The following is a 22573-nucleotide window of genomic DNA, read 5'->3' as shown; positions in this document are numbered from 1 at the left end:
ACGGCGGGGATCTTGGGTATGTATCGGCAATTTCTAGTTTGACATTAATGTTATTACCATTTTAAATAAGAGACCACATTATATAAGCAATAGAAGAAAAATTAATGTTAAGGACGAACGTTTGGGTGAAGGCAGAAGCTCTCTTAAAGAGAGTATTAGATATGGAAATAACTTGAATATACTTCTCATGTAAATGATATGAATAATATCCTGCAGTTCTCTCTTACTATTAAAATAGAATCTCTTTTGCTATTAAATCCACTATTTTAACCCATTTTAGGCCAAGGTTAAAAATAATTACAAAATACATTTAAGGGTAATTTATTGCAAACAAAAAGGAATTTCATATTAATTGAGAAAGTATAGTATTTACAGCATGGGTCGTTTTTGACCCCGGCATTCAATTTGATGCTTACAGACATAATTAAGTCTTAAATATCACTTGAAAAGCACTTGAACGTACCGTTTACGATAATTTGCCGCTATTCAGAAAGAATACTGAGTGATACGTGTATGTTAGAATTTTTTTCTAACTGAAATAAATTTCAAAACTGTCTTCCAGTAACCTCAAAACCGGTTTTATACAGTACTTCCCATTTTCTTGAAAATAATTATATCGATTCTGGAATGTGTCTTTTGTATTAACGAGTGAACATTAATGTGGAAAAATGCCATTATAAGAGAAATAAAATCTAACCACTTTGGATCATATGACTCCTTGGCTGTTGTAAAGTGAAATATAATAATAATAATAATAATAATAATAATAATAGATTTATTGCAGCCAATGGCCAATAAATACATATACAGATTAATTTTCTTAACTATATCTCACTATAGATTGTTCTTTTCAAGCAGTCCTATAGCCTCTTCAGTCCTGAGTATAGATTAATGAACAACTTTCCCATATTTTTTAGGGGAAATACAACTTAGACTCAAAGGTAAACCTTTTCAGTAAAAAAAAAAAAAAATCAAAACCAGATACAGCATGTTTGTATGATACATTGGGACTGAACATAGTAGAACCATTTAAATCTAAGAATTTCATTTTTGTCCGTATTGAACTGAGAATGGAAGATAGGAAACTAGATTAAAAAAAAGAACATTTTTAAAAAATATGTGCATTTTTGAGACGATTGTGTTTATTGAAATCGAACCTATGTTTTGTACTACACTCGCGGCAGGCAACATTCAATGGAAGAGTGTCTGAAATAATTTGAATCTCCAATGCCAATCATCTCGTACTTCCGCATGGTTTTGTTACAGTTTATGTGTATATGTTTTTTGTTTATGTGTTTATGTTATCTCATGTTTATACAATTTTGACTCGCCTTTCATGACCATTTTAAAACTGACATTGTACTTCACGTCTTCATATTCTTTTTTAATCACACTGATGTAACACCTTGTGTAATATAAATGTCTACATGCTATGCCTATTTCCCACATTTTGGCTGAAGATGACGCCAAACAGCGTCAAAACTAGTTCCAAGTGTAAATATATGTTGTAAATAAACTATAACATTTATTTGTATTGAAAAGGTGGACCCTTTTAAATTTCCTATCTTCCATAGTAGAACCATATGCTCATGAAAAAAAATTGCCTACCTTCTCACTGTAAATAATAAGCATACAATAATCCAGACACTTTATTTACATATTACAAATGTATACAGGGATAGAAATCACAAAACTCTAAATTTAAAGTATTCCTGCAATTTACAAAATTTTCAATAACCATGTTGAAAAATTGCAGTTTTTGTAAATTTTCCTCATTAGGGGAGACCGGGGTATTGCCGAACACCTAAGCTTTGAAGCGAGATTTTACGAAAGTTTAAAGACGGGAGAAAAAACAATGTGGATTAGTAAATTCCATCGTATTTACCCCGTAAGTACTCACAATTATAATATTCAAATATAGTTAGAAGTGTTTTAAAAATCAGTTCCAAACAATTACTGCAAAGTTCGGCATTACCCCACTACCAGGGGTAATAGCGAACATTATGTTCGCCAATACCCCTCATGCAAATAATATGTTCAAAATGATGTGAAAACTATATTCAGGCTACTAAAGCATAACTTACAATGTTTTGAACAGTATGATTTAGGTGAAACTCTTATTGACACTTTCTGTTGCAAAAATCACATAAGTAACGTTCAGATTTATCTTCCCAAGAACTGCAGTCTTTGTGAGTCCAGTGCTTGCAAGATGCATTTGAACATTTATACCATAACTCATTGTCACGTCCGAATTCCGCACAAACACAACATAACTCGTCAGAATCAGTTTTGGATTCACCATCCATGTCCAATATATCGACAAGATCAACATCTTCATCAGTGTCGTCACAAATATTTTCACTTACATCTTCATGTTCTGATGATCCAAAATTAATGGACCTACTGCATGAAGGCTTGTCAACGATATTCTTCTTTTTTCTTCCAACACCCTTTTTAGATACTGCGGGCACTACCGACTGTTTCTTCTGGGCATTCAACTTCCTTCTCTTCTCCTTTTCTTGAAGTCTTTCTTTCATTGGAGTTGCTGTAAGATGTTCTGAATGTTGTTTCTTTCGTCCACCTGCACCACGATATTTTTGCCCTGAATTTGATGAAGGGCCTGGGATTGGTGAAATATCTGCAAGAGAAATGTACTCATTTCCCTTTTGATTGGTACGAACTGGCAAAGCCACATGATCTGTAGAAATTGTATTTGGCCTGCTTTCATCTCCTTCACTAATCTCTTCCTCTGGTTGTTCTTCTTCAGGTGTCTCATTGTCATGAACAGTTCTCACTGTAGCACCAAGGAAGTCCTCCTCACTGAAAACACCTGGGTTAAGAGGGTATATTCCTGTGGTTCTAAAGCCGGACACCCCTTTCTCTATGTTCGCTACTCTGATAAAGGCTCTCTTGAAAATGACCGGCACATCTGACATGATGATCTTTGGGTTCTCTCATGTGAATATCACACTCTTTATTGAAAGCGGTTTTCAGAGGCCCATAGAAAGTAATGTCAAGGGGTTGCATGCGATGAGAAGAATGTGGGGGTAATGATAGCATGCATATACCATTGTCCTTGCAGAAATTATATGAAGACAAAGAAATGTGGCTGGAGTGATTGTCCAGCACTAGAAGAACAGGGTTTAATCTTGAGGCACCAACAAAAGAAGCAAAATGTAGCAACCAGGTGTTAAACAACTCTTCTGTGATCCAACCCGATTTCGAGCAAGCATAGATTGTTCCTTCTGGTCCACCGCGACGAAATTCGGCTTTAAGGCGTAGTGCAGGAAAAATCATCATTGGGGGAACGTATGACCCAACAGCATTCATTGCACAGCATACGGTGATTGTTCTTCCCCTTTCTCCACTAGTAGCAGCTCCTACCTGCTTCTGACCTTTGGGAGCCAGAATAGTACCTGGTTTTTGGACACAACTTAAGCCACTTTCGTCCATATTAAATATCCTCGATGGAGGGAAGTTGTACTTAGCCATCAGTTCGGACAAGAGTGAATAAAACCTATGAACTTCCTCTTTGTTGAACGCTGTTATGCGATTCAGACTCGTTGCCTCAGGTTTCCTTACGCTAACGGAAGGATTTCTTTTTAAGAATCCAGCTAACCAATCGTCACCAGCTTCACGTTTCTCTTTATTGAAGTTATTGGTGATTTCATTTTTTTCTGCAAACTCAAATGCAAGACGTCTTAATTCGCTTGGACTAATTCCATAGAACGCTTTGGCTAAACAAATTACATGACAGGCCATATCTTTTTCTTGATCTATAGAAAATACAGGTTTTCTCCCCATGTTTGGTGCCTCCGTGTTACCAGATTTAAGTCTATCATATAGAGTAGTAACAGGAATATTGAATAATCTAGCTACTTCTCGTATAGGTCTGCCTTCTGCTCTAACTTTCTTGGCTCTTTCGAGGTCCTCCTCTGTCCAGCTCGCTTTTGCTGTCTTCCTCTTCGGATTCCTCATCTGAAACGTTTTTAAGATGTGTTACCGGTAATAAATAAACTGAATGAATAAGTGAACAGATAAATAAATAAATAAATAAATAAATAAATAAATAAATAAATATCTGTGATACACAAAACGAGACATATCACCCTAAATTGAATGTTTTAAAATTAATAAAATGTGCTTTATTAATCGCAAAATACGTGGGGCAATGCCGAACAAGTTGTTCGCGATAGCCCCGTTGTACGCCATGATATTGCCTTATCGTTAACTTACGAAATAAACGGTTTAAGAGAGTTTTGTAGGGTTGAGATATTGTATAAATGAAGGTAAATTTTACAGGTACTATCCATGAAAATACAAAGTAGCCAAATATGTACTTACTTTTGCAATTAACAGCTACACAGTGTTACAAGCAGTCGCGTAGTAAACACGTTTGACTTTCTCACACTGGCGTCTTGCGGCCAACTGGAGTTTAGGCTGATGCGGAATTCAGAGGAGCACTCGCGCTAGGTAGCAGCACCAATTAAGACACAGGCATGCCAACCGTTGCCCGCAAAATACCCTGTTCGCCATTACCTCAGTGTTCGCCAATACCCCGGTCTCCCCTACTGTCTTTAGGTTTGGTGGAAATCCATAAAGCAGTTCCTTTCCGCATTGAAACATAGGAATATTTTACTATCTGAACAGCGCACAAAAGTCAGTTTAGAACATCCACTGGCTCTGCATCTTGAACGATAAGTCTGGCATTTGGTCATCTGTGGAAGATGCATGGCATGTCTACTTCTTTGCCACAGGTGGAAGAGGTGTAGGTGTATGTCGCTTTGTCGTTGAATGAGATTCTTCATTACTGTTTTCATCTACCTCCAGATCATCATCTCTCCCTACAAACTTGGGATATATCAGATTCTCTGCCACGTCCATCTTGAACTGAAAGTATGGCATGACATCTTTCTTCTTCATACCTTGTTCTTTCGCTGCTGTACAATACTCAATCCAGCATGCTGCAGTAACAAAATTAAAAAAATGATGCATAACCCTTATGGTCCACTTCTATGTTCGACCTCTCATTGGATATTTACCTGTTATTTTGTTTAGCAGTTCAACTCCGCCCATCTTAAAGTTGTACTGTTTGACAAGGTTTGGTCTAGGTATTTGTATGTGGGCGTGATCTTTTAGACCACCTCCTGCAGTCTTCCACAGGTTCAACACCATATTCTGTGGAAGCCAAGAAAATCGGCCTGTTGTCATACCACTGGACCAATCCTAGTTTATCATCACGTCTAACAAGCTGGTCAAATGAGCCTCTGCTTTTTCATCTTGTCACTCTTGAATCTTACACACTTTGGCAGTCGACTTGACATAATGGTACCACTAGCTAATATAGATCTATGTGAAAGTAGTAGTTCAAGGAAGGCAACTGATGTAAAATATCTGTCCATAAATATAAAACAACCAGAAGGCAGCATATCTGAAAGCTTAATGACTGCTCTCCCTCCAGTATGCACAGAGCTTGATAGCTGCAGTCGCTTAAGTGCGGCCAGTATCCAGTATTCGGGAGATAGTAGGTTCGAACCCCACTGTCGGCAGCCCTGAAGATGGTTTTCCGTGGTTTCCCTTTTTCACACTAGGCAAATGCTGGGGCTGTACCTTAAGGCCACGGCCGCTTCCTTCCCACTCCTTGCCCTTTCCTATCTCATCGTCACCATAAGACGTATCTGTCGGTGCGACGTAAAGCAACTAGAAAAAAAAAAAAAAAACCCTCCAGTATGCAGTGTTTCAGGTAGAGGCACTTTTTCCGAAATAATCTGAGATCCTTTACCTTCATAGAGGTGAAAATCAAGTGGTAAGCCAAATGTGCTGGTTGAAACAAAATTCTTCATTCTAACAGGATGCAGCTTTCCTTCCACATACTGCCTCGTCCTAACATGTCCATGGAAAGGGATCATTTGTTCATCCACCAATATATCTTTAGGACGAGGGTTTTTAAGGCACGCATTCCTAACACGGGCTAATATTGGTTGAACTTTCCAGAAGGAATTGTGTTCTTTCATTTCATTTGTTACATCATCAACAACTTTTAGAGACTTGCGTATGATATAAAATCTATCACGAGATGTTATCTGCTATGAGTGGAAAACGGGTTCTTGATTCCCAACACATGAGTAAGCGTGGAAATGAAAGCAATCCAGCTACAATGCCACAGCCCCAAAACTTGGATATTTCCTCAGTATTAGTGTCTAATGATTTCCTGTGTCTAACACAGATTTCCTGTTTTTGTACAAGGCCATCTCTTCAAATAATGTGGGGTCTAGATATCTGGTGAAGTATACAAAGGGCTTTTTCACCTCCATGAAATCTGTCACGGGTTGACTGGGTTGATTGGCTACCAGATTTGGTGGATGAAACCTGAAGAGAAATTAAGTTTGTGTAAGAAGATAATTCTCTACAAAACCCAGGAATGCGTGAAATTTACTTCCGCTAATTAATTCTAACAACATTCGTATTGTATGGCTTCCAACAGCATACTTATGTGCCGCTAAAGTGGTTGTGATCCTCTGGGTGATGAAATGGGTTCGTCATCTTCTGAAGCACATGTTGAATATATATTGTCAGGATCCGGTTCTCCATCACTCATAGGAACTGCGAGGTCATCTTCCTCATCCTCGAATTCCATTTCAAGATCTGATACATCAGGCTCTATGAGGATATCTTGAATTTCTGCGTCACCTAACCCTAAAATTTGTAATATTTAGATTTTAAAACACTCCCCATCAGGAGTTAGGTTATTTTGAAATGACCCTTTAGCTATTGTTAAATTATCCAAATAGTTACACATTGTATAGTTCCAGTATTGGAATCATAAAACTAGTCACATAGATTTGAAAGCTTATCACAAAGTAGAGTGGTAAATGCCGATTGTATCATATGATACATGTTATAAATCTGCCCTCTGCAATCAACGTATTTATTCTTAGCAGCTGTTCATGAATTTGACGTGATCTAAATACACATTGATGTGATCAAACAACAAATAAAACTAAATATTAAAATGCAGCTTATTTACGTGCACTTCGATGTGCCATGATGTAAACATACACAAACGATGGTTTTCAAATCAATGCTGAACCCTACTGGACGTTCCGAGAAACAAAAACAAATGCGCATCAAATAGCGGTACTCTTTTCGAACATGATACAACAGGCTGCTTGGAGTTGCAGTGCCACGGCAGCGAGGAAAGAAAGAAAGAAAAAAAAAAAAAACCAACTAACCTTATGAATCATATGATATATGGGGACCAAAGTTCACAAAAGCAGTGTTCATCCAGTGAATGAAAAGACTTTATTTTACATATCCGATGATGAAATCCATGCACAGCAAACAGTCATTGTGTGCCTAAGAGCATAGTTGGTTTGAGTCCATTCCTTATTTATCATTGCGTCGGTGCAATGAAATTCCTCCCAGATATTTGCCTTTTTCTCCCTCCTATCATTTAAGTGTTTTTCTGAAGCTTTGGTTGTTTGTGGATGCAATCTTAATTTAAGATCCTTGAAGAAAGTTTCCTTTGTAAGTTCGTAAACTAATCTTGAAGGAGTAAATTTTGAGACGGCTAGTGTCCTTTTCAAGAAACTTGCTTTTACACAATCTAATGTTTCGAGGTCTCTGGATATAAGGTGTGTCCAAATTAAGTGTATGCCGTATGTTACGATCGGTGCTACTTCTGCTTAAAATAAGAATAACACTGTTTTAATGTCCAGTAACTCTGGATTGGTAATATCTTGAATACTATGAATAGCTGCTATTGCTCTTTCCTTTATATGAATTCTAAATGACATTCTGGTTGTTTGTAGATCTATTCCTAAATAGAAATAGAACGTACTTAAGGAATTTATATCCATATGGTTCTGCGTTCCATAAACAGCACATCAGTTGCGCAGGACAAGACAAGACTTATGTTCTTACTTCAGCAAAACAGATCCAAGGAAACTGAAGAAAATGATTACTTCTCTTATATGAAGAAGTATTCAATGTAGTAGATGAATTAACCAAAAATAATAAAATACTGTGGATACGGAAATGGATGGCACGCAGTTCTTTATTAAGATAATCTATTTTATTATTAAAGGAATTACAAGATCCTCAATAATACAAAATGTGTATGAGGATGTCAACAGAAAATTTTTACTTTCAAACCACGGCATTTTTGACTTAGAGGCTAGACGCTGTATGCACCAGCGCCTGATCGCATAAGAACATTGTATTCTTATTATTTCTATCAAGTATGTTGATATGAGACTTTTGATCCTATTTTCATTCCTTTTAATCTAAATATGATAGGCATGCCTTCTATAATTTTTCCAATTGTGTTGTTGCGACATTGTTATTTCAATATTCCCCACAGGCACTACAAGCACTAATGAACTTAGAATTTAAGTCCTAATTCTACTTTGATAGCATTTTGATGAACACTTGTCCTTGCATCCAGCCTTTATTTCCTTATTGTTCTGTCCCCAGCGTGTTCACACGAGGACAGGGCAGTAGGAGCGATGGTTTGGAGGGGAAGACATTGTTCCGACAGATAGCAAGCAATGCTAACTCTCAAGACAGTAGCTTAGTCATTATCCTGTCCTCAGATCGTTCGTTCACACGAGGAAAGTGTTGTTTTGCCCAGTCTATTGCACCCGCGTAAACTGTTTAAGGATGTCTCGTAAAGTATAGGTTGTTCCTTTTATTTAGATAGGTAGATAGATAATGTTTAGTCTTTAAATTATTAATCCTTCAACATGTCAGATTTATATGTACAGTATTTGTAAAATTTGGTGTTGTTGACAATATTCACTTTGCTATTTACATTTTCCAATTTTCTTAGACCAGTATCAAAATATAAGTATGCAACAATTGGCTCGCTTCATAAATTTGTATACAGAGTGGCATGTCTTATTTAGTTCAGTATCCTGCTGTCTTTACATTTTATGGTAATCAGTTATAGTGTATAAAACTATAAAATCACAGTACCTAGGGCTTATTGCTATCACTACCACGTTTCCTTTTTCAGAAGGCTAGACGCCAGTAAGAATACTAGAAAAATTACCTGGCTCAAGCCTTTGTGGCTCAAGCGGCAGAGCGCTGGCCTGTCACTGCTGGGTTCAATGGTTCACATCCCGGTCACTCCATGTGAGATTTGTGCTGGACAAAGTGGAGGCGGGACAGGTTTTTCTCCGGGTACTCCGGTCCCCCCCCCCCCCCCGTCATAATTAATTCCAGCAACACACTCAAATATCATTTCATTTCATCTGTCATTCATTAATCATTGCCCCAGAGGAGTGCGACAGGCTTCAGCAGTTGGCACAATTTCTATCATCGCCGCTAGATGGGGGCTTCATTCATTCCATTCCTGATCCGGTCGAATGACTGCAAACAGGCTGTGGATTTTCATTTTTCTAGGTTTGAGTGTTGGCTCCTAAATTTAAATGCATTTGTCATGCTCTGGGCTTTTATATAACCTTGAGAGTAGAAGATTGCATTAACAGCATATGCACTACAAAACATTCTCTTTTGATTGGAAGAATCTCTCATATTTGAAAAACAATAGCATATAATTTTGAACTACAGTATATAAGCTTAAAAATGTCCTATTGTAATAGCTATTTTTCAGTAAAATGTTGTTTGTACAACTATGTTGTTTTAGTGATAGTATTTTCCAAACATTTTACTTTTCTAACATACTGAAACTATCATCATTGTAATGTTATTAAATTTGAATTCTAGAATATGAACATTGTCATATAAAAGAACCTTTGTGATCGAAGTAGGCTACTTTTCTATAACTCTCCTAAAGCGTGTAAACACTACATTTTTGAATTTTCCTCTTCCATTCAGTTTTATATACGCAGAACATCAGCAACAGGTTTAAGGGATCTTTATATTGTAATATTATGTTGCTTCTTGCAATGTATGAGGTATTTTTTGCAGTCTTAACTACTGAAAGCTCATAGATTTCAATGTAAGGCTAAACATGTATGGTAAGTGTATTAATTGAGACTCTCGGCCATTTCTTCGGCCTTTTTCTCTTGTACACATCCCATTAAATGTTACCTCCCAGGGCACACTGGGGACTACCATGAGATGCTGATGCATATCCTGGAGAAACAACCTTCTACTCGCATTGTGTGCATCGGCTTCAGTCTGGGTGGCAACTTGGTGACCAAGTACTTGGGAGAGAAGAACAGAATCCTTAGCCCTAACATCGTTGGGGGCATCTCCATCTGTCAAGGCTACTGTGCCATAGAGTGAGTTCACTTCTACAAATTTAGTGTAGTGATAAGTTATAGGGCAAGGCAGTAGTATGTGTGGTTGTATGTTTAGTGGTTTTTAAAAGTCTAAAGGTATCAAATCATGAGTTCTAATGCTGAATGTGTTTGTATTGTAGCAGAAGAAAAATGGAACTTCATTTTTTTATGTAGATTCAAAATAAGTGGCCTTAAATTTTCTTTAGTTTATTTCAAACAAATTTCAAGAGTACATATCAATGCCTGTGTTTATCACAGTTCTTAGTACAGCAGTCAACTGACTGTTTAACAACTATATAACAACTGTTTTTGTTATATACTGTTGTTAGTTTCCTTACTGACGTTGCTGTTTTCTTCTTTTGCTTATTTTCATAGACTAGCCTATTATTTTCTTGCAGCTCCTAATTTTAAACTTGTTTCCACAAACTATTTTTTTTTTTTTTTTTTTTTTTTTGTGAGGGTTATATGAAATTTACCATAATAATACATAGGGAAGTTTTGAACATTATTTTTGATTCAAATCAGTTTTTCACGAAGTTCTTAGTGTTACACGAGTAGTGCTGGTAAATATAGACTGGTAGTATACATATAGGAGGCCAGCACTGATGGTCCAGCACCCAGCACTTTCCTGGAAGTTAGATGAAGAAATGGCAGATTTACATGGTTTCTCAATTCCTAAGTATATTTTTCAAATATTTGAGAGAAATCCAGCCTAAATCATGTATTTGTTTAAAATATAATTTAAATATAGTGGTACATGTTTCATCCCTTCTTCCTGGAAATCTTCAGCTACTATTAAATAAGTACCATTACAAAACTATAAAAATATAAATCTAAGTTAAGATGTGACACATTGTGATGCTCTAATTACAGCTACAATAAATCAGAAAAATAAAATATCTTTCATTAAAAAATCTTAAGGACAAGGTCTTCATGAACAATAAACAGTCAAATGAGCCCATGTAGGGCAGTAGTATTAACACAATTTAAAATTGTACACAATAGTTGATAAAGAACTGTGTCCTTAAAAATATATGTATACAGTACATGTTGACAATGTGGTAGAATGTTCTAAAATGAAAAGTAAATCACATTTTTTGTAGCTTATTTCATAAAAATCTCACATAAAAACCTAATTTTGATATTGGAGGATAGTCCTTACAGGCTGTAATTATACGATTAAACATTTCCAAAAGATACATCATAATGCTCCAGGAAATGATATGCTGTATAATTGCTATGAGTGAAACCAGGCAGAACTCCTCTCTAAGCAATTCTTTGAAGATGATTTGTGAAGAATTGTAATGGTGAAAATACGTAGAGTGCACTGGTAAAAGATGATTATGCAGATTATCGATGCGTATAGGAAAAGTCTAAAAAGAAAAGAGAAAAGGGGAGGATTAGGCCAGTTGCTGAAAGAAAAAATGTTAAAAACAATGTATCTGAGGACTCACTATCCCCCACTGGACTCTCTTGGTGACCAGTGTGCTGGCAGGCTTGTATAGGACCAGAAACAGCTGTCATGTTGTGGCGAGCAGCAGTTTGACAGGAGGAGAAAGGGAGTTGAGGGGAGTGTGGCTGAAGGGAGGGAGTAGGGGAAGTGTGTGTGTGTGTGTGTTTTTTGTGATGGTATTATTCAATGAGACAAATATTTTAGCAATTACCTTAAAAAGAATGTTAAGTTTATCTGTTATTTCATTGTGATCGCCAATTGGATTATTTCTCTGATCGATGTGGATGTTTTCGTATATATTCAAGAGTGCGCCTTTTGTTAATCATGCGTAATATAAACATATCTTCATCTATTGATGAAGAAAAAAAAGATTCTGGTCAGACATATGGATACTTTCAGCTGAGTATTTGTCTTTTAACATTGTGTTCTAGGTAATGGATGGTGAATCTTCCTCCTGTCTGACCAATGTAGATAGCTTTGCATTGCGTACCTTTTAACTTGTAGACTCCGGAGTTCAAAAATTTTTTGTTTTTATTAACAATTTTATCAACAAAACTCTTTAAAATCATTGCTGGCAGCTATTGAATGAATTGTGTTGATCAGTCTCTGTTTTATAACAACAATTTTAAAAAGAGACCAACACAATGCATTTAATAGCTGCTGGCAATTGTTTTAAAAGAAGTTTTGTTGATAAAATTAGAGATTAGAGAAATATTGTTCGATCATGTTTACTGGCAATGGTGGTGATTTTTGTTGTGATTGTTGTAAGGTGTGAAATTGCATGGTTTTCAGCTCATATCAAGAAGAAAAATTGTGAAGATAATTATAAAAATGAGGAAAAACCATAAAGGAATCATCGCTTGAAGAATAAGACGGAGTGATTAAAGAAGGAAGGACTCCCTTTACATTAGATGCCCTAATATTACAATGCCAGAAGAAAACTAAATATGCAGGCCTATGATATCGAAAGTTCATAAAATTCATCAACAATAACATCACGTTTCCTGTCGTTTGTGATGCGCTTTGTCCCTTCTGCTGCCACTCATCTCTGATAGATTCTATTATTGCAGTGTCCTGAGTAAAATAGCCTGCCTAAATATTGGCAGGAAGTAGCTGCGGAGTTAGATAACTTGAGTTTATAGCATGCCATTCCTCTGGTTCATAGATATTCTGATAACTACTGGTACATAACACACTGGTTCATCCCACATTCATACTTCCACTCTTGCTGCGAATCTTATTTATTTTCTCTATTTACCTTAACCACCAAGATGGCCAACCTGATTTTGTTTTTCACAAACTTCCGAATATTTCTAGAAATATTAGTTCTATATAAACAGTGTGTAAATGAAAATTATAGATCTTTTTATAATCTTTTGTCTTGTACATTTTTACCTATTGAACTATAATAACGGAGACATTCATGAATTTAAGATTTTATTGATAAGTCAGTCTCTATTGATAGCCTCTATATCAGTCTTCATAGTAATCAAATACGTAATATTGATGGCGATTGATGTTGTGATTGTCTAGATAAGCTGTGAATCTGCTGAGCTATTAGCCACTGTTGATAAGGAATATAATGAAGATGACTATCAAAATGAGAAGGAAAACTTGAAAGGGAATCATACGGGAGGTGGCTAAGTTTATAGATGGTCTTAGTCATATTTGTTCAGTATCTTCCCGATCCTGTCTGTAGTGTTTCGGATGTAAGGATGTATTGCTGTTTTCAGATGGGTCAGTTCTTCCTCCCCTTTATTTACTTCTAATGTAGCCTTTTCTTTGTTTACTTCTAATTTTCTAAAAACACATCGGATGTTGTTGAACGAGTATCCCTTTCGCCTGAGAGTTCTCGTGAAGTGTTCTGCGTCCAATATCGCTATGGCCTTATCAGTGATTAGAACAGCCTGCTTTTGTGATGGGTGGTGGTGAGAAGAGGCATGCAGGTACCCCCCCCCTCCTCCTGTGTGTGTGTGTGTGGGGGGGGGGTATTTCCTGTATACTGTGTGGCTCAGGGTCCCCATTCATTTTACTCGGACATCCAGGAATGGTAGTTTTCAGTCTACCTCGATTTCCATGGTGAATTGAATATTCACATGAATTCAGTTGAGATGGTCGAGAAATAACTGCAGGTTAATAGGCCAGATGACAAGTGTCATCCACGTAGCAGAGAAAGCATTTCGGTTTCAAGGCTGATGTGGCTAAGGCTTATTGTTCAAAGTGTTCCCATATATATATTTGCAATTATTGAAGAGAGCGGCAATCCCATCACAGCCCCTTCTGTCTGTTCGTAGAACTCCCCATTGAAATTGAAGTATGTAGCAATAAGGCATTCTTTGGCTAGTATTCACAGGTCTTTTGGCAGTTTCTGGTCTAGTAGCTGAAATATTTCTGTTAGCAGCACCTTGGTGAAAAGTGATGCGACTTCAAAAGTTACTAATTAGTTCGTACTTTCGATGGATTGATCCTTAAAGAGCTGGATGAAATGTCTCGGACACCTTATAGCGCTCAATCGGTTGCAGCGGTATGCCTTCTTTATGGTTTCTGGGAGGTCATACAGTTTATTAGGTATTGGATCGGAGGAAATAGGTTTCATCTGTATTTTGGCTGGAATAAATTGTTTTACTAATCTATGGAGTTTGTTCTTAACATGGTTAGTAGGATTCCTTATTTTCCTGTATTATACAAACAGTAACCAGTCTACAACTGGTATGACAGCCTGACATGTGGAAGTGATGCCAGACTCGCACTCCAAAGTTGAGAGCCACTGGTCCCAAGTGCACAGGGTATTAAATTGCTTAGTCATAATGTTTGACTCTCCTCTCACTTTGAAAAATAATTTAGAATGTCTATATGGGAAATTCTATATTGTGTATATGGAATGTACTTGTATGTGAATTTTATTTATCAGGTGATATTTATATTTATTTGAAGCATTGCAGTACTGAACACTAAAATATGGAACAGTGGTTTCTTTTTCAAACACTTTTATTTAACGTGTATACAATTATTGATTTCTAAAGGAAATATATTTAGATACAAATCTTTTCCCCAGTAATTACTCGACAGTATTTCTTTAAGTTGCTAATCACATTATATACTTGATTTTCATCTCGGGTAGGATCATTATTCAGTCATTCTGTAGGTCAGATTTCTGGATTTTCTCTTCAGTTTCATTGTGTTTTTATTTCATTTGTTGAAGGAAGTATAATTTATTCAGTAAGAAAAGACTATAATTATCCCAAAGATATTATCCATTACAAATTAACGGAAGATAAAATGTACTGAGCAAGTTAGCTACTCTGTTTGGGGCACATAGCTGTGAGCTTGCATTTGGGAAATGGTGGGTTCAAACACCACTGTTAACAGCTTTAAAGATTTTTCGTGGTTTCCTATTTTCATATCAGGGAAATGCAGAACGGTCTCTTACTTTCTACTCATAGCCCTGTCCTATCCCATTGTTGCCACAAGACTTGGTCTGTCAGTGCACTGTAAAACAAGTAGGGAAAAGGAAACAAAGATGACGTTTTTGTACTTAGTACTTGTAATTTCAACATTCTGTTCATGTTCAGTGTAGGGTGTGGATCTTGCACACTACTGTTGAAAGGTGTTGAGGGTGAAGAATTCTGATCTTGAAATGGAGCTATTACTAATTTCATGATTGCTTTAAGACTACGAAGTTCAGTTCCTGTGCTGTGTAGAAGCTATTAGGTAGAATGGATCATATGTACATTAGTTCGATAGATAAAAGGGTGAAGTAGATCTGTTCTAGAATAAGATGCCAAGAGCATAGGACAATTCCTCCATAATTGTGCCATCATATGGGATTATTTTGGACGTTTGTGAATCTTTTCTTGTTATTGTTCACTCATAATGAACACCCTTTTTAGTATTTTCTTTTCTTTGGCTAGCTAAATATATAATAAATATAAGGAACATTGGAAGGTGAATGTAATAGTGCACTGTAGTCTTTTCAAGAAAATCAAATATTGTCCTAATTTACTCTTGTGGTTCTTTTAAATTCAGACAGTAGTTTTACATTTTTGTCTGTGTTTATCCCACTTAACCCATGAGAGGGCGCGTAGAATGTTTGAACGTCACAGGTCGCTCAGTTTTCCTCCGTGATCATGATAAAGACAAATAGTGCTTAACTTATGATATATTTATCACAATTGATATTTCTTCATAAGTAGAATATTATAGTAACATAAATACTGTATCAAAAAAGGCTTTCACAGCCGCAGATCTTAAAATCACAGGAATAGAACCAGCTTTTGGGTGGTTAGGCCGTGTGCATTATGCAGAGTTTCGTCCAGACGTGCCATTTGGACTCATCAGCTGGAATGGCACGCCCCTCCAGGACTCTGCTTAGCAGTGGCAGACCAAACTGTGTGGCCCCGCCGTGTTAGCAAATCAAGTTTGCTAACCTGCTAAAGGAGAAATGACTTCTCCGTTTAAAAAATGCTCCTCCATTGGAGATACAATTTCAAAAAAGGCTTTCACAGCCGCAGATCTTAAAATCACAGGAATAGAACCAGCTTTTGGGTGGTTAGGCCGTGTGCATTATGCAGAGTTTCGTCCAGACGTGCCATTTGGACTCATCAGCTGGAATGGCACGCCCCTCCAGGACTCTGCTTAGCAGTGGCAGACCAAACTGTGTGGCCCCGCCGTGTTAGCAAATCAAGTTTGCTAACCTGCTAAAGGAGAAATGACTTCTCCGTTTAAAAAATGCTCCCCCATTGGAGATACAATTTCAAAAAAGGCTTTCACAGCCGCAGATCTTAAAATCACAGGAATAGAACCAGCTTTTGGGTGGTTAGGCCGTGTGCATTATGCAGAGTTTCGTCCAGACGTGCCATTTGGACTCATCAGCTGGAATGGCACGACACGGCGGGGCCACACAGTTTGGTCTGCCACTGCTAAGCAGAGTCCTGGAGGGGCGTGCCATTCCAGCTGATGAGTCCAAATGGCACGTCTGGACGAAACTCTGCATAATGCACACGGCCTAACCACCCAAAAGCTGGTTCTATTCCTGTGATTTTATAAATACTGTACTTATAGGCATCATACATCTGTGTTAAACCAATATTTTCATACCTATTTTTCAAAAATTAAAACTAGGATAGTTAAAATTTATTCTAACAGCAACAGACTTGTTATAAAGCTATGCATATTTTGCAGAAGTAGCAAGACCTAATTAAAACGCCAAGAAAACACAATTGCTTACTGTTGCAATGTGTGTTTTAACTAACATAATTACACTGGCAGTTTTCCTCAAATTTCTTGAACACTTCTCGGAATGGTGCAAGTTTATCAAGCGATTTCTTGTTCCTCTATTATTTATATCGTCAAATGTAAGAGCTCACAGTAAGAACTTAAAATGCTTGAGAGCCATAAAATTTCAAAAGATCTCCCATATTCAGGTGGGAAGCTTTCACAATTCCTAATATATACAAAAGACCAAGGACGGCTTGAATTTCTGCAGTTGTTGTGTTCACAGCATCCCTCTCCGATGAGTAATTAAGATTTCTCTGTCTCCATATGTTTGTGAATTTGGTTATGTCGCTCACTGTATCATCAGTGAAAAACAGTTTCTGCACATCTAATGGAGTGCATGCTTCAGCGGCATGTCTCCGCACTTGAGGTAAATGAGTTTGTATTTTATTGTGAGCAAGAGTCCTAACATTATTAGGTGCTGCATTAGTTCCTTGCATTTACTCGTTTAGTTCAGAGTTTCTGTAATTCATCAGAAATTTCAGAATGAGAGTAAGTCTTCCAACACATCGGCACCATCATCATTTACTCCAATTGGTGTCTCTTCAGCAATTAACTGTCTTTGAAATAAACCTCCCCTATTTGCATTTAGCAGTTCTTTCTGCTTTTTACGTTCTACACTGTCGAGTAGTTTCTGGATTCTTTAGTTCTCTTCTTCCATGTCAACATTAATTTCAGAAAGCACTGTGCTACTGAAATATTTACACACTGAGCATAATTGTTTGCATAATTTGCGTACCGTAAAAGGCTGCACATAGATGAAAACTCTGGTTCGCTGAGAAACGCGTGGTGTCGCGCACGGACAAATGCCTCCAGGCACTCGTGAAAAGCACCCTTACACTGACATGATTGTTGCCAGGCTAAATCTTTCCCCACCACTAGCCAACAGGTTGAAGAAAAGATAATGAGAGGGACAGGCCATAAGCACAATCCTATGATATTACACATTTGCAATTATTTAGAGCCCGGACAAGAACTCTGTTTCCAAACTCTCAAGTTGAGGTTAATTTGCACAAACAGTTGCCAAAAAAATTCATATAACACAGGTATCTGTCATTTAAGCCTACGTTACAAAAGATTACATCAAAACATAACCACAAACTAAAATTATTTACATTCCAGTGTAGTTAGGCTTGCATGAGGAACATTTTTAAAATGTCTTCAACAAACACGAATATTCCTTTCGTCTCCTTCAGTTCCGGTAGAATTTAAGCAATCTAATTCTTTGGTAGTGCGTCCTCACCCTCAATACCAGAAACATAAACTTCTTGTTCCCCCTGCTTTTTGTGCTTCTATGTTATCCATGGTGGGGAACACATCTTAACTACAGGGCCACGTGTACACTTCTTCGAGTTCGTCAGAACATTCCATCATGCCTTCTTAAGATGCCCAAGAAAAAGGGCACACATCTGGCAGTTGGAGAACGTGTGGGAGAACAACAAACGGAAGTTGTTTCTCACGTTCTTGAATCACTGATGGAGGCACATGGCTTTATAAATGGTACCCAATCTTAATTTTGTTCAATCTAGTTTTAAACATGGCTGTCCCTCCATACAAAATTACTTTTCAAGAATTTAACCAAACCATCCGCTTTTATTCCTATTGTATCCGGTGCCGGGTGAGCTACCTTCTTGCCCGCAGATGCTCAGCCTGGTACAAGGCTTATGGGGGAAATAGTTTTCCATCCCCACTCACTCATTATAGAAATACTTGTTGTGGAAAAGTCCATTATCCTCTCTGCATGCTGCATACTTGATGCCTCTCCTAACAATCAGGTGTTTCTTCCTAGGGGGTTTGTGCAATTAAACTTATTCCGTAAGGTCACTTATGCTACCTGAAAATACTCCTTGACTTAGCAATGTGACATTTTTGCAACTCTAATGGCATTTGCTGCCATATCAATTTTGATTTGTTTGTATTTACAGTGCAACTGTTCTCCTAATCTTCTCTTATACACGTGCAACATTGTCCAAAATTAACTCGGCCTTGCATAGATTAGCAGAAAACTGTGTAGAGTGGAAGGTGTAGGGATAAACTTCACCAAACCTTCATAAATACTTTTCAACACAACAGAAGAAACAATGGACAGTAGTCACCAGCAACTGAACAAGTAATGCAAGATTAACGCGCAATAATCGGTGCAGGAATTTGTCTTCAATTCGAACAGTGCAACTGTGGTAATTCTATCTCGGGAAATTCAGGGTGAGAAACATTAAAATGAACAAGTACCGTTTTATCTAAAATTACGCCGTCCTTCCAAAATAATCCCAAATGACTGTACATAAAGAATGTATTTGTTAGATGTAACATTTTAAAACATTGCAATGTTTTGGCTGATTTATATACTTTCAATTATTGCAGTTTGAAATGGTGAAGCGTACGTGCTCATCACTTGTAAGCAGTAGAACCAGTGCTTGTTATGCTTTGTGGTGTTTACAGAGTTAGTTTATACTTCCAGGGGTACCAAATGGTTGCTGAACTGGCAGAATTTCCGTCGCTTCTATTTGTACGTGATGACAGAGAGTATGAAAGCTATCATACTACGGCATAGACATATGTTGCTGAATGAAGAGACAAAACAGAGGTACAAACTGAATGAACATGAAATCATTACAGCTGCCACTCTCCCAGAACTAGATGAGGCATATACAAGGTTAGTCAGTGACATTGAGGTAAATAAATTCTTTATTGTTCTGTACAAGTACGTTCCTTTCCATATTAAATGCCCCAAGTGAGATACTCGTAAAATATTTGTGATATTGTATTTCTGTATATCATACTTGTTAATAACAAACTTGGTGTATCTGATTGTCTTGAGATCAAGATTTTCACAAATATGGCTGGAGTACAGGTGGTGAAGATAACGCTTTTCACAATTATAAGTTTTCTTGAGTGTTCCTCCCTCTTTCTCGCTTTTGATGTTGCAGGCTATTTTTTAAATAATACACACAAATAAATACGTAAAGGCTTTTTGGTCATGAATTGTAGACTTGTCAATGAGAAACAGAAACTGAATATTCTTTACAAAGAAAACTGTCCTGCTAGTGTTCCTGAACATTCCCACATTTCAGATCAACTATCATTTTTTATGCCTACCTCAACAGTCTTTGTCTATAATATTACATAGTAGATTATAAAGTAACTTACATCATTTTAAAATGTAATGGATAGAAATAAAAGGAGTTATACATCATGAAGCTACATCCTTTAGCTATTTTTCAATGCAAGATCTGAACCTCTTAACACATTTCTTCCATTGTTGCATTCATTTTAAAATTTGTTGTTCATAGAACTCAATTTTGTGGGTGTATATCCATCTGCTTGCAGCGAGTGACCTCTCTATTTGCATGGATTTAGGAAGGCCATGAGCGGTCATTTTGATTGCTTCTCTTCCTTAATACGGAGAGCTCTATTCTGTTCACTGCTCGCTTCCTGTGATGTATTTACAAGTGGCGCTATAGGGGCGTATGTCACTAAATAGTATGGCTCTAGCTGTGCTCGCGAGTGGACATGTTAGTGCATGTTCCTTGTGTAGTATAGTGCGTAATAATGGCTGGGTGTCAAAAACATACTCCTGTTCAATTATTAGCAGAACTTGAAAAGCTAGGAGAAGACGAATCAGGCGATGAAGATACATTATCAGATATAGACGCAATGAGTGACGAGGATTTTATACCTCAATAGTTGGTAATAGATAATGATAGTGATTCGGCTAATGAAAATACAGTATGCACACAGTGGACTTCGCACCTACGATAGACGCAGTTACTCCTTCAACCAGCCGTGATCAATCTTGCAGCAGAGGATGGTCTCTAAGCAGCGGGCAACGTGTTCGAAGAGGAAGGGGGCAAGGTGGAAGAGGTCATGAACTGGTAAGGTGTCCTTCATTTGCCCTAGGGGATCAGTTATGTGGTAAGGATGGAACAACTATTTGGACCGTTATTGACAGTAGTGGGAACTGCCCTGGAAGGATGGCTGTTCAGAATATACTGAAAGAGGCAGCAGCGCCTACTTCTCACGCTAAGCGTAACGTAGAGACTAATAGCAAGGTTAGTACCTGGCATTTATTCATTGACACATCCATGTTGAAGCATGTAAAAATGTGCCCAGAGACCAAAGCTCGTAGACAGACAATGGATACTAATTGGTCTATTTCTTTGGAAGAATTGATGCTTTTATTGCTTTATTATACATCCGTGGAGCTTATAAACTTACTAGTCTAGCCGTAGATCATATGTGGTCTTCTTTATGGGCTCCCCCTGTTTTCACTAACACTGTGCCAAGAAACAGGTTCAAAGAAATTCTAAGGTATTTGCACTTTGATCTCCGTAAAACTAGATCCACTCTTTTGCAGGCAGATAAATTTGCTTTGGCGTCTTTTTGGAATAGATTTATTGAGAATTGTTATGAATGCTATAAACCAGGAGCTAATGTTACAGCTGATGAACAACTCTTCCTCAGCAAAGCTCGCTGCAGGTTCACGCAGTATATGGCCAACAAGCCAGAAAAATTTTGCATAAAATTCTGGCTACTGGTAGACATCGATTCTAAATATGTGTGCAGTGGGTTTCCTTATCTTGGGAAAGATGAAATGCTACCTGCCAATGAGTCACTGCCTGAATACGTTGTGATGAAACTTATGGACCCATACCTCATGAAAGGACGTAATGTGACAAAGGTAAAGTTGGCTGAGAGACTGAAAGAGAAGAAAACTAGTATTGTTGGAACAGTCAATCAAGTGAGGAAGGAAATCCCAGAGTCAAAGCAGTACGTATGAATCTGTACAAGAATGTCGTACTTCAGAAGAAAGATCACACTACTCTCTCAGTATATCAAGTCAGTGAAGATAACAAGAAGCTCCCTAGAACTACTAAATTTTATAACGGAACCAAGTATGGTGTGAATGTAGCTGATCAAATGGTGCATAAATTTACCACTAGGGCTAGATGCCGAAGGTGACCTATACATGTGTTTTACAATGTGACCTAACAGCATTAAATTCATGGATAGTCTACAAGGAAGTTACGAAACAGAAGCTCTTAACATGATTATATTCTTGAAGTAATACAAGAATTAAGATCTGATTTTCTGAAGACAAGATCCTGGTTGATTGAACTCCCCACACTTCAGCCTGAGCCTCAGACTCAGGACCAATGTGCCAGTCGAAAGCGATGACAATGTCAAGTGAACTCCAATTGTAAACAGAACAAAAGCTCTGACACGTGTTCTTCTTGCAACGAAGTAGTCTGTGGAAAATGTTCGTGTAAGGTAATCACTTGCATAAAATGCTTGTCATGTGCCCAAGCAGGCTTGTAAACAAATAGATTTATTTTTATCACGAGTTTTCACAAAGGCATTCGATAGCAAGTCCGCCACTATATTTTATTGTTACCTATTACAAGTGAGAGAATATGAATAATTGATATTTGACATTGGATTGATTTGTATACAATCTTGGTAAGGTACCTTCAGATTGGACAAAAGCAGTAATTGCATCTATCTATAAGCAAGAGAACAGGAAGGATTGCAACAACTATCGAGGTATCTCGTTGATTAGTATACCAGGCAAAGTATTCACTGGCATCTTGGAAGGGAG

The 22573-nt window shown here is 37.4% G+C and overlaps 1 protein-coding gene across 2 annotated transcripts in view; it reads left to right on the top strand.

The window, feature by feature from the left end:
* Hydr2 (abhydrolase domain-containing protein 2) overlaps positions 1 to 22573 on the top strand; it is a 175644-nt gene that overhangs the window by 104631 nt on the left and 48440 nt on the right. For both annotated transcript variants that reach the window (XM_067146917.2, XM_067146918.2), the window contains exons 4-5: positions 10064 to 10250; positions 19436 to 19630. In XM_067146917.2, coding sequence (XP_067003018.1) covers positions 10064 to 10250; positions 19436 to 19630 — 382 coding nt within the window. The remainder of the gene's footprint in view (positions 1 to 10063; positions 10251 to 19435; positions 19631 to 22573) is intronic.

Source organism: Anabrus simplex, chromosome 5 (genome assembly GCF_040414725.1).
Source record: "Anabrus simplex isolate iqAnaSimp1 chromosome 5, ASM4041472v1, whole genome shotgun sequence".
Classification (NCBI taxonomy): Eukaryota; Metazoa; Arthropoda; class Insecta; order Orthoptera; family Tettigoniidae; genus Anabrus; species Anabrus simplex.
Note: the sequence above shows the minus strand (reverse complement) of the source record. Positions and strands in the feature narration are given on the sequence as shown.